Source organism: Tachypleus tridentatus, chromosome 12 (genome assembly GCF_004210375.1).
Source record: "Tachypleus tridentatus isolate NWPU-2018 chromosome 12, ASM421037v1, whole genome shotgun sequence".
In the NCBI taxonomy this organism is placed as follows: Eukaryota; Metazoa; Arthropoda; class Merostomata; order Xiphosura; family Limulidae; genus Tachypleus; species Tachypleus tridentatus.
Window position 1 is genome coordinate 134,138,875 of NC_134836.1, and position 13,921 is coordinate 134,152,795.

General features: G+C 32.8%; 1 protein-coding gene across 2 annotated transcripts in view; it reads right to left on the bottom strand.

Moving 5' to 3' along the window:
• Positions 1 to 185: 185 nt before the first annotated feature.
• LOC143234742 (protein NipSnap homolog 3B-like) overlaps positions 186 to 13,921 on the bottom strand; it is a 44,012-nt gene continuing 30,276 nt past the window's right edge. For both annotated transcript variants that reach the window (XM_076472317.1, XM_076472316.1), the window contains exon 7: positions 186 to 5,239. In XM_076472317.1, coding sequence (XP_076328432.1) covers position 5,239 — 1 coding nt within the window. In that variant the 3' untranslated portion in view covers positions 186 to 5,238. The remainder of the gene's footprint in view (positions 5,240 to 13,921) is intronic.

The window sequence follows — 13,921 nt, forward strand, 5'->3', positions numbered from 1 at the left end:
AAATCCTTTAAATAAGCTTGAACTCTGTACCTCAGAAAGCTTTCAGTCAATTCTGTTAGGCTTGATTCTTATATTAATTTCATCTTCCTATAAAATTGCCAGGAAATATTTTACTTTTAGGTAAAGTCATCTGTGTATGTTTTAGTTAAACACTTTTTTATTTCAGGGAGCAAAACACTAAAAACTCATGCAAGTACTTATTTTATTGCATGTATTCAATTTCTGGTTACATAAACAGACCATAAGTTTGCTAGAAAAGATTCCACTACATAAAATACCAGCACATGAGGCAATCAGATAGTAACAAAATACCCCACTTTTATATGATAATATAACACAACTGTGAAGTTATTTTTATAATAAACCAGTATTTACTGAGTTCTTATCTTGATGTCTAAAATTCTTCATGATGAATTTCAATGTGAGGAATGTCTTTAGATTATCATTTTGCTATGCTGAAAATAGATTTTTGATAGATAAATACCTCATCTAAAAATCTTTTCCTGATCTTCATCTGCCCTTTCACACATTGAAAAGAAATTTATTCTTGCTTGATTTACTTGCCTTTACACTAAGTTTCAGATGCTCATATAGCACACACAATGATCCTCCACCAATACAAAGAGCAGCTCACTCTCTCTGCATTATATGTTGTGTACCTCACTTTCAAGACTAAGCACTTCAGCTTACATAAAAAAGTGAAAATGGAAATTGTGTGAGAAAAGGTGTATCAGAAATCTATTTTTAATGTAGGAAAATAACTTCAGATACAATACATACCTTCCACACACAAAAGTTAAAATCCCACGTGAAGTAGGCAGAGGTATGAAGTAGCATAAAAGTAAGAGACTCCCCCATGGAAAGAATTCACAGAAATTTTAACAAGAATTTGCCTGTGAACAATTGAAATTCTGTGAAACAGGTGGCATTAAGAATCAAACCACAAAAGAAAGACCTTTGAAAACATTGAAGTTATAATCTCCTCAACCCCACCCAGACAGAAGAGGTTCCACTACCTGTCCTTAGTATTTTGAGATGGAAAACAGTTTCAAAGAATCTAATGAGCATATACAATGTAACATAACTAGGACAAGGAGACTGTGATCAATAGATATATACATAGATGAATCCTAACCAGCCCAAAGAGATTCCACTATCCATCCATAGTACTACAAGATGGAGGACAGTATATATACAATGTAACATGACCAGGACAAGCAGACTGTAAACAATATATGTAAAAGTGAACCCTAACCACAACTAAACAGAGTGCTAAACTGTGAACAACCAGAATTACTATGAAGAAGTAAGCTGGACAAATTTCTACATCAACCACAAACTTGATTATGAGGCAGTGTGTGATTTTCAACTGTATAAACAGGAATTCATCCTGCAGCCAATATTACAAGTAGGAAAACAACAAGATTACTTAAATACAAGACCAGAGAAACAACCACATGCACCCAGTATTACTAGTATATCATGGAATGCCTGGTTATCATACCTCTCACAACTGAGAAACACAGCACTAGACTGTATGAGAAAAGATCCCTTGAAGGAAGGAATAGAATTGTGAACAATTATTGAGGCGATGGCCACTGAAAATGAATTAACCCATAGAACAGAAACCAAGATATCTTAAAAGTATATAACAGAAAAATCCAGTCCCCACAGGATTTCACCTCACCTGTTGACTTCCAAGACAGTAACAGGCAAAAAAAATAAAGATAATGGGTACAAAGTCACGATACAAATAAAAGGCTGAAGGGATGTAAGCAAGCAAAATTGACACATTGATATGGGACCTGCTGACAAAAGCAAAACAGCCTCCAAAACTGCATTATGCAAAATAAAAGTCATCCCAAAGGGACAACAAGGGAAGATGAACCCCTGAAAGTAGTGTGTTTTATGCCAACAAAACCCAAAACCAAACAAGCCAGAGAAGTATGGAAAGGCCGATACGGGCAGCCACACCTTGAAAGGTAAAACATTGAGGTAGATATTCCACGGGGGAGGCACGGCACACGAATCAAGCGAGATAAAACCACAGTGAAGGAACCCAGAAAAGAACAATAAAATCAGAATACAAAACACTGCTGTGTTCTTGAAATTGCTACAAAACATTTAAGGGAGAACAAAATAATACAATTATTAACTTCCTGCTAAGGAGAAAGAACCATGACATGGGTGTTGTAGGAACAAACCCTAAATGTAGATTATGTGGAGACAAATTGGTAGCCAACCCCATGAAATCCAGCAATCTTCAGACCTAAGTGTTCTCAGATTTCGAGTAGACATAGTATAGTCATACATAAACGATTACCATATATGGGAGCTTCGACTGCATCAAAAAGTGAGGAATTGGATCTAAGCAAGCTCAGTCCTATGAAATAAACAAACATATCAGTGGTGTATCAATGAAGAAAAACAATATCCAAAACTTACTTAGATGAGGATTTATAAGAGTGTAATCACAAGTTATGTAACTAGCATTAATGACATATAACTTATCAACCAACCAATATCTCTAGCCAAAAAATATTCATTAATGTCAAACTGAAAAACTATCGCATGTATCTAGCAAACAAAGGAATCAAGAAAAGAAAATACTTATTAAGATCTAACTAAACATCTACTGAAACTTACATAGAAAACAAATATCCAACTTATTGAAGTCAGAACACTGAATGATGTGACATGCTGAATGTGCCAGTGTGGAAATAACGACATGTCCACACAAAAGGCACTTGAGCCGTGCCTACTATGAATAAACAATCTGATTTATAGTATACAATTTGCAATACCAATAAGTCACTGGGAGAGCTGAAAGTAATAACAGGAGAAGAGAATAAACCTTCATGGCAACTGTATCAAAAGAAATAAAACTAGCAAAATCACTTGCATCTTGAACATATGGAAAGCGAAAATATACTTCAACAATTTTGAACATAAAGAAGAAATGAGCACTCAATAAACTAAGGTGCATAATCCTTTGGCACAAAATGTTACTCCCATGGCTTGGGAAAGAAAAGTGTGTTTCCAAGAAAGAGCAGTAACTGTGCTGGGAATCACTAGAAACAGCAAATGTTGAAAACAAGGTAATGGGTATGAAACAGAAAATCAAAATCTGTATTACAACATACTGTGAGATAGACTGGGTACACAATAACAAAGTAATGGGTGTGAAACAGAAAATCAAAATCTGTATTACGACATACTGCGAGATAGACTGGGTACACAATAACAAATGTTGAAAACAAAGTAATGGGTGTGAAACAGAAAATCAAAATCTGTATTACAACATACTGTGAGATAGACTGGGTACACAATAACAAATGTTGAAAACAAAGTAATGGGTATGAAACAGAAAATCAAAATCTGTATTACAACATACTGTGAGATAGACTGGGTACACAATAACAAATGTTGAAAACAAAGTAATGGGTATGAAACAGAAAATCAAAATCTGTATTACAACATACTGTGAGATAGACTGGGTACACAATAACAAATGTTGAAAACAAAGTAATGGGTATGAAACAGAAAATCAAAATCTGTATTACAACATACTGGGAGATAGACTGGGTACACAATAACAAATGTTGAAAACAAAGTAATGGGTGTGAAACAGAAAATCAAAATCTGTATTACGACATACTGCGAGATAGACTGGGTACACAATAACAAATGTTGAAAACAAAGTAATGGGTGTGAAATAGAAAATCAAAATCTGTATTACAACATACTGTGAGATAGACTGGGTACACAATAACAAATGTTGAAAACAAAGTAATGGGTATGAAACAGAAAATCAAAATCTGTATTACAACATACTGGGAGATAGACTGGGTACACAATAACAAATGTTGAAAACAAAGTAATGGGTGTGAAACAGAAAATCAAAATCTGTATTACGACATACTGCGAGATAGACTGGGTACACAATAACAAATGTTGAAAACAAAGTAATGGGTGTGAAATAGAAAATCAAAATATGTATCACGATATACTGCGAGATAGAATGGGTACACAATTTTTAAAATAATCATGTGTTGGCAGTTTGGAAAACTAAAATTAAGTAAGAAACATCTCCAACTCATATGGTGTTAAGAAAGAAATTGAGGTAAATGAAATGTAATACAGAGGAAGCCAGTTGTTCTGAGAGTTTGTGTCACATTCCTGTTGATGTAGAACTGTCCCAGGTGCTATGTACACTAGACAAACAGCTCAAACTGACAAGTGTAAAGGTTAGTGAACTGAGCAAGAAATCTTTTTTAAAAGCATTAGAAGAAAATTAAGAGAAGCTTTTGTGTAAAAAGAGAACTGTATCATATCAGAATTATACATACCTTTCTGTTGCAAATATAATAAGTAATGTGGAAGGAGGGACAGTAGAGGTATGTATCATATCAGAACTACTAAGTTCATGTCTTAATATCCAAACATTCATGGTGACAACTATTACTTTAAAGATCTAAAACCAAAAACTGAATTTATGTCTTGATATGCAAACACTCATGGTAATAACTGTTAATTTAAAGAAGGTCTTTTATCTAGAATTGAGTTAGTGTCTTAATATCCAAGCATTCATGGTGATAACTGTTAATTTAAAGAAGGTTTTTATCTAAAATTTAGTTTATGTCTTGTTACTCAAACATTCATGGTGATAACTGTTAATATAAAGGTCTTCAACCAAGAACTGAGTTTATGTCATAATATCCAAACATTCATGGTAATAACTATTAATTTAAAGAAGGTTTTTATCTAAAATTGAGTTTATGTCTTGTTACTCAAACATTCATGGTGATAACTGTTAATATAAAGAAGGTCTTGAACCAAGAACTGAGTTTATATCATAATATCCAACCATTTATGGTGGTAACTGTTAATTTAAAGAAGGTCTTTAACCAAGAACTGAATTTATGTCTTAATATCCAAACATTCATGGTAATAACTATTAATTTAAAGGTCTTATACAAGAACTGAGTTTGTATCTTGATGACTAAATGTCCTTCATGATAATTATCATTTTAAAGAACATCTTTATGTAATAAGTTCATGTCTTGATGTTCAAACTTTTTGTTGAGAATTTTTTAAGCTAAATAAAACATTTTTATAGCAGCCAAATTGGTGTCTATAAAATTCAGCACCATCATAATCTTTAAGTGAAGCATATCTCTGTCATTAGCAGGTGAGCTCACGTTTTCCATCTGTGTTCCAAGTATACAGAAATTCTATTCTGTATAAAATAAACAAAAAATATATGATAAATATTTTAAATAAAATATTAACTACTGAATGACATTATTTCAACTTATTATTATACAACTGTTAATATATATTAATAGCCATCACCAGCTGGTCTTCACATCTATTTAGTTCAACATATTTTCTAGTTTGCTAAGTATATCACTGTATGTTTTTAAAAATTAATTCAGTATAATGCTATTAACGTCTGTGATGAAGACAAACTGTTGAGTTCTGTAGTTGGCAAAATAAAAGCTCTTAGTTTTATATGTTAATGCTTTTCATATAAGTTTAATATACACAAACCTTGTAATAAATATCCACACATAATACATCTGAAAAATCCACTTTCATTATCAAAAAACGTTCTATCCAAAATTGAGAGAAACACATACACAACAATACTAGAAAAATTCATTGACCAAAGATGAAAATCTCTTTCTACCAAACTGCAGTACATGACTTAAATAAAGTATTGATTAAATATGTTTAAACAAGACCTTATACAGGCTGTTAAGTAATCCATAATATACCTAAATGGTGTATATCTACCATGGTAAACAACATTAATATTTATAGTGTTGAAACTGGCAGAAAAATAAGTTGAACCAAGATTTAGTGGTGACTATCTACCATACTAAAGTACATTACCATTTAATGCATATAAAAAGGTAGTAAAATGGACTGAAACAAGATCTAGTGGTGTATATCTACCATAGTAAAGTCCAATAACATTTATTGAATTGAAATTCGTGGAAAAATAACCTAAAACAAGATATAGTGGTGTATAGCTACCATGGTAAAGTACATTAACATTTATTGTATTAAAATTGGCACAAAAATAAGTTCAACCAAACTGTAGAGCTGTTTATATATCATGCTAAAATACATTAACATTTAAGGTATTTAAACTGGTAGAAATATAAACTAACACAAGATCTAACGGTGTATCTCTACCATGATAAAATACATTAACATTTATTGTATTTAAACTGGTAGAAATATAAACTGAAACAAGATCTAACGGTGTATCTCTACCATGATAAAATACATTAACATTTAACGTATTTAAACTGGTAGAAATATAAACTGAAACAAGATCTAATGGTGTATCTCTACCATGATAAAATACATTAACATTTATTGTATTTAAACTGGTAGAAATCTAAACTGAAACAAGATCTAATGGTGTATCTCTACCATGATAAAATACATTAACATTTAACGTATTGAAACTGGTAGAAATATAAACTGAAACAAGATCTAACAGTGTATCATTACCATGATAAAATACATTAACATTTATTGTATTGAAATTGGCTGAAAAATAAATTGAACCAAGATCTAGTGGTGTCTATCTACCACACTAAAATACATTAACATTTAACGTATTTAAACTGGTAGAAATATAAACTGAAACAAGATCTAACGGTGTATCTCTACATGATAAAATACATTAACATTTATTGTATTGAAATTGGCTGAAAAATAAATTGAACCAAGATCTAGTGGTGTCTATCTACCACACTAAAATACATTAACATTTAATGTATTTACACTGGTAGAAATATAAACTGAAACAAGATCTAACGGCGTATCTCTACCATGATAAAATACATTAACATTTATTGTATTTAAACTGGTAAAAATATAAACTGAAACAAGATCTAACGGTGTATCTCTACCATGATAAAATACATTAACATTTAACGTATTTAAACTGGTAGAAATATAAACTGAAACAAGATCTAACGGTGTATCATTACCATGATAAAATACATTAACATTTATTGTATTGACATTGGCTGAAAAATAAACTGAACCAAGATCTAGTGGTGTCTATCTACCACACTAAAATACATTAACATTTAATGTATTTAAACTGGTAGAAATATAAACTAAAACAAGATCTAACGGTGTATCTCTACCATGATAAAATACATTAACATTTCTTGTATTGAAATTGGCTGAAAAATAAACTGAACCAAGATCTAGTGGTGTCTATCTACCACACTAAAATACATTAACATTTAACGTATTTAAACTGGTAGAAATATAAACTGAAACAAGGTCTAAAGGTGTATCTCTACCATGATAAAATACATTAACATTTATTGTATTGAAATTGGCTGAAAAATAAACTGAACCAAGATCTAGTGGTGTCTATCTACCATGATCAAATACATTAACATTTATTGTATTGAAATTGGTAGAAAAATAAGTTGAACCAAGATCTACTGGTGTCTATCCACCACATTAAAAAACATTAAAATTTAACATATTTAAAAAGAAGACAAATGGACTGAAATGAGACCAAGTGGTATCAATCTGCTATGGTAAAGTGCAAATAACCTTTAATCTTTTTAAATTTGAAGAAAAATAAACTGAACAAAGATCTAGTTGTGTCTATCTACCATGCTAAAATACATTAACATTTAACATATTTAAACTGGTAGGAATATAAACTGAAACAACATCTAATGGTGTATACCTACCATTGTTAAGTACATTAACATTTATTGTATTGGAATTGAGTGAAAAATAAGTTGAACCAAGATCCAGTTGTGTCAATGTAATATGGTAAAGAACAATCACCTTTAATGTTGTTAAATTTGAAGAAGAATAAACTGAACCAAGATCTCGTGGTGTCTTTCTACCATGATAAAGTATGTTAACATTATTTGTATTGAAATTGGCACAAAAATAAGTTGAACTAAGATTTGATGGTGTCTATCTACCACACAAAAATATGTTAACATTTAATGCATTTGAACTGGTAAGAAAATAGACTGAAGCAAGACCTAGTGGGTTTAACTTGTTTAAACTGGTAGAAAAACTGATGAAAACAAGAGCTAGTGGTGCCTACCTACCATGGTAAAGTACATTAAATTTTTGAATTGAAATTGGTAAAAAAATAAACTGAAACAAGATATAGTGGTGTATGTCTACCATGGTAAAGTACATTAATGTTTATTGTGTTGAAATTGGCAGAAAAATAGGTTGAACCAAGATTTAGTGGTGACTATCTACCATACTAAAGTACATTACCATTTAATGCATATAAAAAGGTAGTAAAATGGACTGAAACAAGATCTAGTGGTGTATATCTACCATAGTAAATAACATTTATTGAATTGAAATTCGTGGAAAAATAAACTAAAACAAGATATAGTGGTGTATAGCTACCATGGTAAAGTACATTAACATTTATTGCATTAAATTGGCAGTAAAATAAGTTGAACCAAGATCTAGTGGTGTCTATCTACCATGCTAACATATATTAATATTTAACGTATTTGAACAGGTAGAAAAATAAACTGAAACACGACTAGTGGTTCTATCCACCATGGTGATGTACATTAACATTTATTGCATTTAAATTGGTAAGAAGATAACTTGAGATATGTTCCTGTAAAGTTTATTTAGCAATCTCAAGTACGTTAACCAAATCCATAATTATCAAATATTATTATTATTTCTAATTCTATAATAAACTTATTTTATTGTGAGACTGTTATGCAGTGCCTCTAATGCATTTCTGTGTTTAGAACATAAATTTGAAGAGCATCTTTAACTAATGCAAACACTTTCTTTATATAATTTCACCTACTGAAATTTTAAGAAGAAATTTTAATACATGGACTGTACTCATTATTTTTACAAATGATACTGGTGTGATTATTTTAGAACAAACTATTATGTAATGTTACAGTCACTTCTCTCATCAATAATTTAGACTGTTCTTCACATTTAATCTGCAGAAAATATGTTTTGAATGTTATAATTTTGCCACACTAAAAATGTGTTTCCAATAGGTACTTACCTCCTCTCACAAAAATGGGAATTCTCATCCAGTGCTGCTCCATATATAGAAAAAAAAAAAATTTGTGCATGCCACAAGCCTTTAAACTTGTCCCCATCTGGAATTGACATATACCAATGTGTTTCATACACAAATTATCATACGACAACCCTCCACCAATAAGAGCATGATACACACTCGTGATGTATGTGACTCCCTCTATTCAGTTCTAGAGAACTATACTTTTGAGTGTTTCTAGTAAATGTAAGCATTGATTTACAGTGAGGAGGAAGGGTGAAAAAGAGGTAAGTACCTATCGGAAATATATTTCCAGTATAGGAAAATTATATCTTCTGATATTTTACCTTACCTCCTCTCACACAGACAGAATCCCATCCTGAATAGTGGAAGGACTGGTGCAAAGGAAAAAAAAAATTCCCCAAAAGTGTCCTGAGTACACTTCCCAAAAGGAGATCTTTGTGGTCAAAGATCCTACACTGGAGACTATACCATTTCTGACCCAGGTATACTTTTCACCCATTGTGGAACGATTTCACTTATATGGGTGAAAAGATGAAGAAGCACACAGAAATAGGAGGTAACTATGTCAGGATAGTGTTACAAACCACACATTATTTATTAAACTAAATCCCTGAGAACACAAAAGTCAGTGAAATTAAAGGATGTGTCCCTAAATATAGAGTGGCTAGGATTTGACAGACTGTGCATAGTTAGTTAATTACATTGTAAACCCATGTCTCTCAGAACTAACATTCATGCAGGGGTAGGTGAGGATTATACTGTTAAGTAGCAACTATAATTCAAACATGGCCATCGAGTACCAACATCAATGTGGGTTTAGGAAATAAGATTGTACATGCAACAAGTAAACTAAAATCCAAAATCTAGACATCTAGTATGAGTAGGAAAGAGAATCGTACCATCTTCACTTCAAGTTCTAGATACTGGAGGGAATCTTGTAACCTCCCAATAGATGAATAAGCATATGATAAAAGTGTAAGAAATTGAATTATTGTTCCAGTAACACCATATCCCACATTGAAAAGATGTCTGTGTAATGTATATACCATCTTACTAAAATACATAATTACTGGAACTACCCCAAGAACAGAAGCATCCTCAGAATAATAAGCATCAAGGGACTGTGGAAAAGTAAGAGCTGTGGTAATATGCTAGTACCTACACCATAACCCACAATGCTAGTAACCCACTACCTGGAAGGAGTATCAACAGTGAGGGAATACAAACACCTGTGATACATGTGTGAAGACATGTTTATTGGTTCAGTTCTAAATCCAAATCCTAGGTGATGGGGTGAATTGCAATTTTGACAGCTCACTCCCATTTTGCGTGGTAGATATCTCGTCATCTACACCAGCAGATCACCACTGCCCTACTCTCAACCTAATGGTTTTATAATCATTTATATATGTTACTTGTATTCACACCATTCAGGAGGATATCTCCACAGTCCACCACCCCCACAGGCTGGAACTAGAATTTGGTAAGGACTGTCAAACTCCACTAGAAGTAAAAGTGGACAAAAATGGTGGTGGAGAGAAATAACAATATGTGAGACAGTGCAATGGGTAAATATGAAACCCCATTTTGAGAAGCAGACCATATCAATTTATTCAATACAAGACTAAACAGGGATGGACAACTATCACCTGAGTACAATCTGGAATGTGCAAATTTATGAAGCAAACCTCTAACAAAAATAAACCTACAAGTGATCTTGTGGAACTCTCCATATCTGCACATGACCATGAAATCATAATATGAATATCAACTTAGGTCTTACAGTGTAAATATGACTGTTTAAAGAATACCTTGTCAGGCACCATTTGTCACAGAGTGGAATCCAGAAATAAAAAGACAGACATTCCCCTGGAAAAAGAAGAGGTATATATACTTATCTAGTCACAGTCTCATGAATGAGTGAAGACTGACAACAGGTGGACAATGATACCCCAACAAGGAAGAAACAGCTACCCCAAACACAGAATGGGTGATGAATGTATGAGTTTTTGTAGACCCAGTATATATACTGGTATATAAGAGGTACATATACTTATCTAGTCACAGTCTCATGAATGAGTGAAGACTGACAACAGGTGGACAATGATACCCCAACAAGGAAGAAACAGCTACCCCAAACACAGAATGGGTGATGAATGTATGAGTTTTTGTTGACCCAGTATATATACTGGTATATAAGAGGTATATATACTTATCTAGTCACAGTCTCATGAATGAGTGAAGACTGACAACAGGTGGACAATGATACCCCAACAAGGAAGAAACAGCTACCCCAAACACAGAATGGGTGATGAATGTATGAGTTTTTGTAGACCCAGTGCTCAACATAGGAAATACCTCCTATGTAAACCTGCAAGGAAAAGGGAAGATGCATTATCACAGTAAAGACACCAAGAAGGAGAAAAGGAATAAAAAGCCAATTGAATCATAATCTAAACCCAATGGAGGAAAGACAAAAATTAGAAACAAAGAAGTGGAGTAAGGGAAGAAAACCATGGAAAATGAATGGATCAGAAAGAAGCATTGAAAACAATGAAGCAACCCACAACATGTACTGGATAGAGAAGAAATGTGGAATATGGTAAGAAATAAAAAGAGTAAAACAAATCACATCAGCCACTAAAGTGTAGGGCTAATAAAATTGATCAAAAAAAAAAAGGATAAGAGTCTGTATCTTGGGCATTCCCAGTCATGCAGAAACAATTGAGGTGGGACTGATCAAGCATCAAGTAAACAAGATGAATGAAAACATCTGTAGGTAAGACAGGCAGGTGCAGAACATATAAAGGTGATAATATCTCAGAATGAAACATAAAAAAAATTTAATATAGCATTGCAGATACCTCACGTGGTGTTCAAAAGTAGTCTCAAAAACTGACCATAAGACCCTTTTAACAGCAATGAATCCACAAATGGAGGGGACAAACTGAATATCACAAGTAACCCAGTATGGAGAAAAGAAAGAGATATCCCACAAAATTCCCAAAGAATAAGAAGAAAACTGTAGAAAGGAAAAGGAAGATAAACATTAACTGTAAAAAAAAAGCTGAAAAAACTAGGTAAGGGGTAAAATGGATAGGTTTAACAGATGCAAATGATATACAATCAGGAATAAAGTCTGCCTGATGGTAAGTTAAGGCAAAAAGAATTAAAGCATGTATAGGGTGAAACTTGTAAGTTGTAAGTATCCACTCTTAAGAGAGACACACACAAATCATCATGAAACAAGTCATGAGAAGAGGAATATACTGTCAAACATGTCTGAAAAACTAAGATACACCCTGCATATTCTGCAGCAGAGGGCTGGAAGGCAATCCATGATAAGGTGAAAGAAAGCTGACAAAATCTAGAATGTCTGAAATGAGTTTGAAAAGAAGGCAAGCAAGATTGGAAGCTGGTAGCATGAACCCTAGTTCCCATGGGACCTCATAAGCAAAATTAATGGTGAGAAGTATAAACTATAAAAAAGACAAAAATGAAATGGTGGAAATGTTAAAAAATTGTGAAGTTAAGTATATGTATGTACATAATGATATGTATTAAAGAAAAGATATTTAACCTAATTGTTGATTAACCCATAAATAAACCCAAGGTTAAACCAAAAATAAGACATGCTTATTAAGCCCAATCAAACAGATACTGAACCTAATTACAGATTAACCTGGAATTAAAACTACGGGTAAACCAAAATTAAAAAAAACTGGTAAAGCCTAACTGAACAGTACATAACAAAGGATATCCCAAAACACTAAAATAAAAACTAAACTAAACAATAAGTGTGTACAATATTGGGAGAAATTTCTGTGAACTGCAGCTCAAAGGTTCCACACAAACTAAATGAAGAGGCAAAAAAAACAATACAGTTAAACTAATGATTGATATACCCAGTATGATGAATTACAGATAATCCTAAAATACACCATTGTGCAAATTAATTGAAACAAATGGTCATCTTACAATATTTTCAGCATGGCAGCCGATGTAGGCTTGCTGAACCCATTGATTTCCTTTAATAGTCATTTTTTCACACAGACGGCATCATAAGATGTGTTTTGCAGTACGGTCAATCTATTTTTGGGATATACAACAAAATTTTGAGGAATATTACGTCATTCAAAATTGTGTTAGAAGGGCAAGGAGACTAGTCAGAAATCAACTTCTTACCAACTTAATGAAGAAAAAACGGTATCAATGTGGTCTGAAATACAAGAACTGGTCGCAAGAACAATGGAGGAAGGTGTTATTCAGTGAGAAGACTCATTTCTTCGTACAGGGTCAAAGAAGTCTGCATGTTCGCAGATCTCCAGGTGAGAAACTTCGAGAATCTCACATCAATCAGTTCGTAAAACATCCCTTGAAGAAGATGTTTTGGGGCTTTTTCAGCTACTATGGCATCAAAGGCTTACATATCGTAGAAGGTATGATGCGAGGACCACAGTACATCGAAGTTTTGCAGAGAAGAGTCGTTCCAGAATTGAAAAAGAGATTTCAAGATGAATCTGGCATTTTTCAGCAAGATCTGGCTCCATGCCACATATTGAAACTTGTGAAGAATTTTATGACTACAACACGAATAAAGGTGCTGGACTGGCCTGGAAACTCTCCAGACTTAAATCCTATTGAAAATCTTTGGGCAATCTGTAAAGAAAGACATCAGGGAAAAGACTGTACTACGAAAGATAAACTAATTGAGGTCATAATTAAGGTGAAGTACTGAAATCCAAAAATTAGTAAAGATTGCAGTCAACTTGTGGACTCGATGCCAAAGCGGATTAATGATCTTCTGAAAAATAAAGGTGATCATATCAT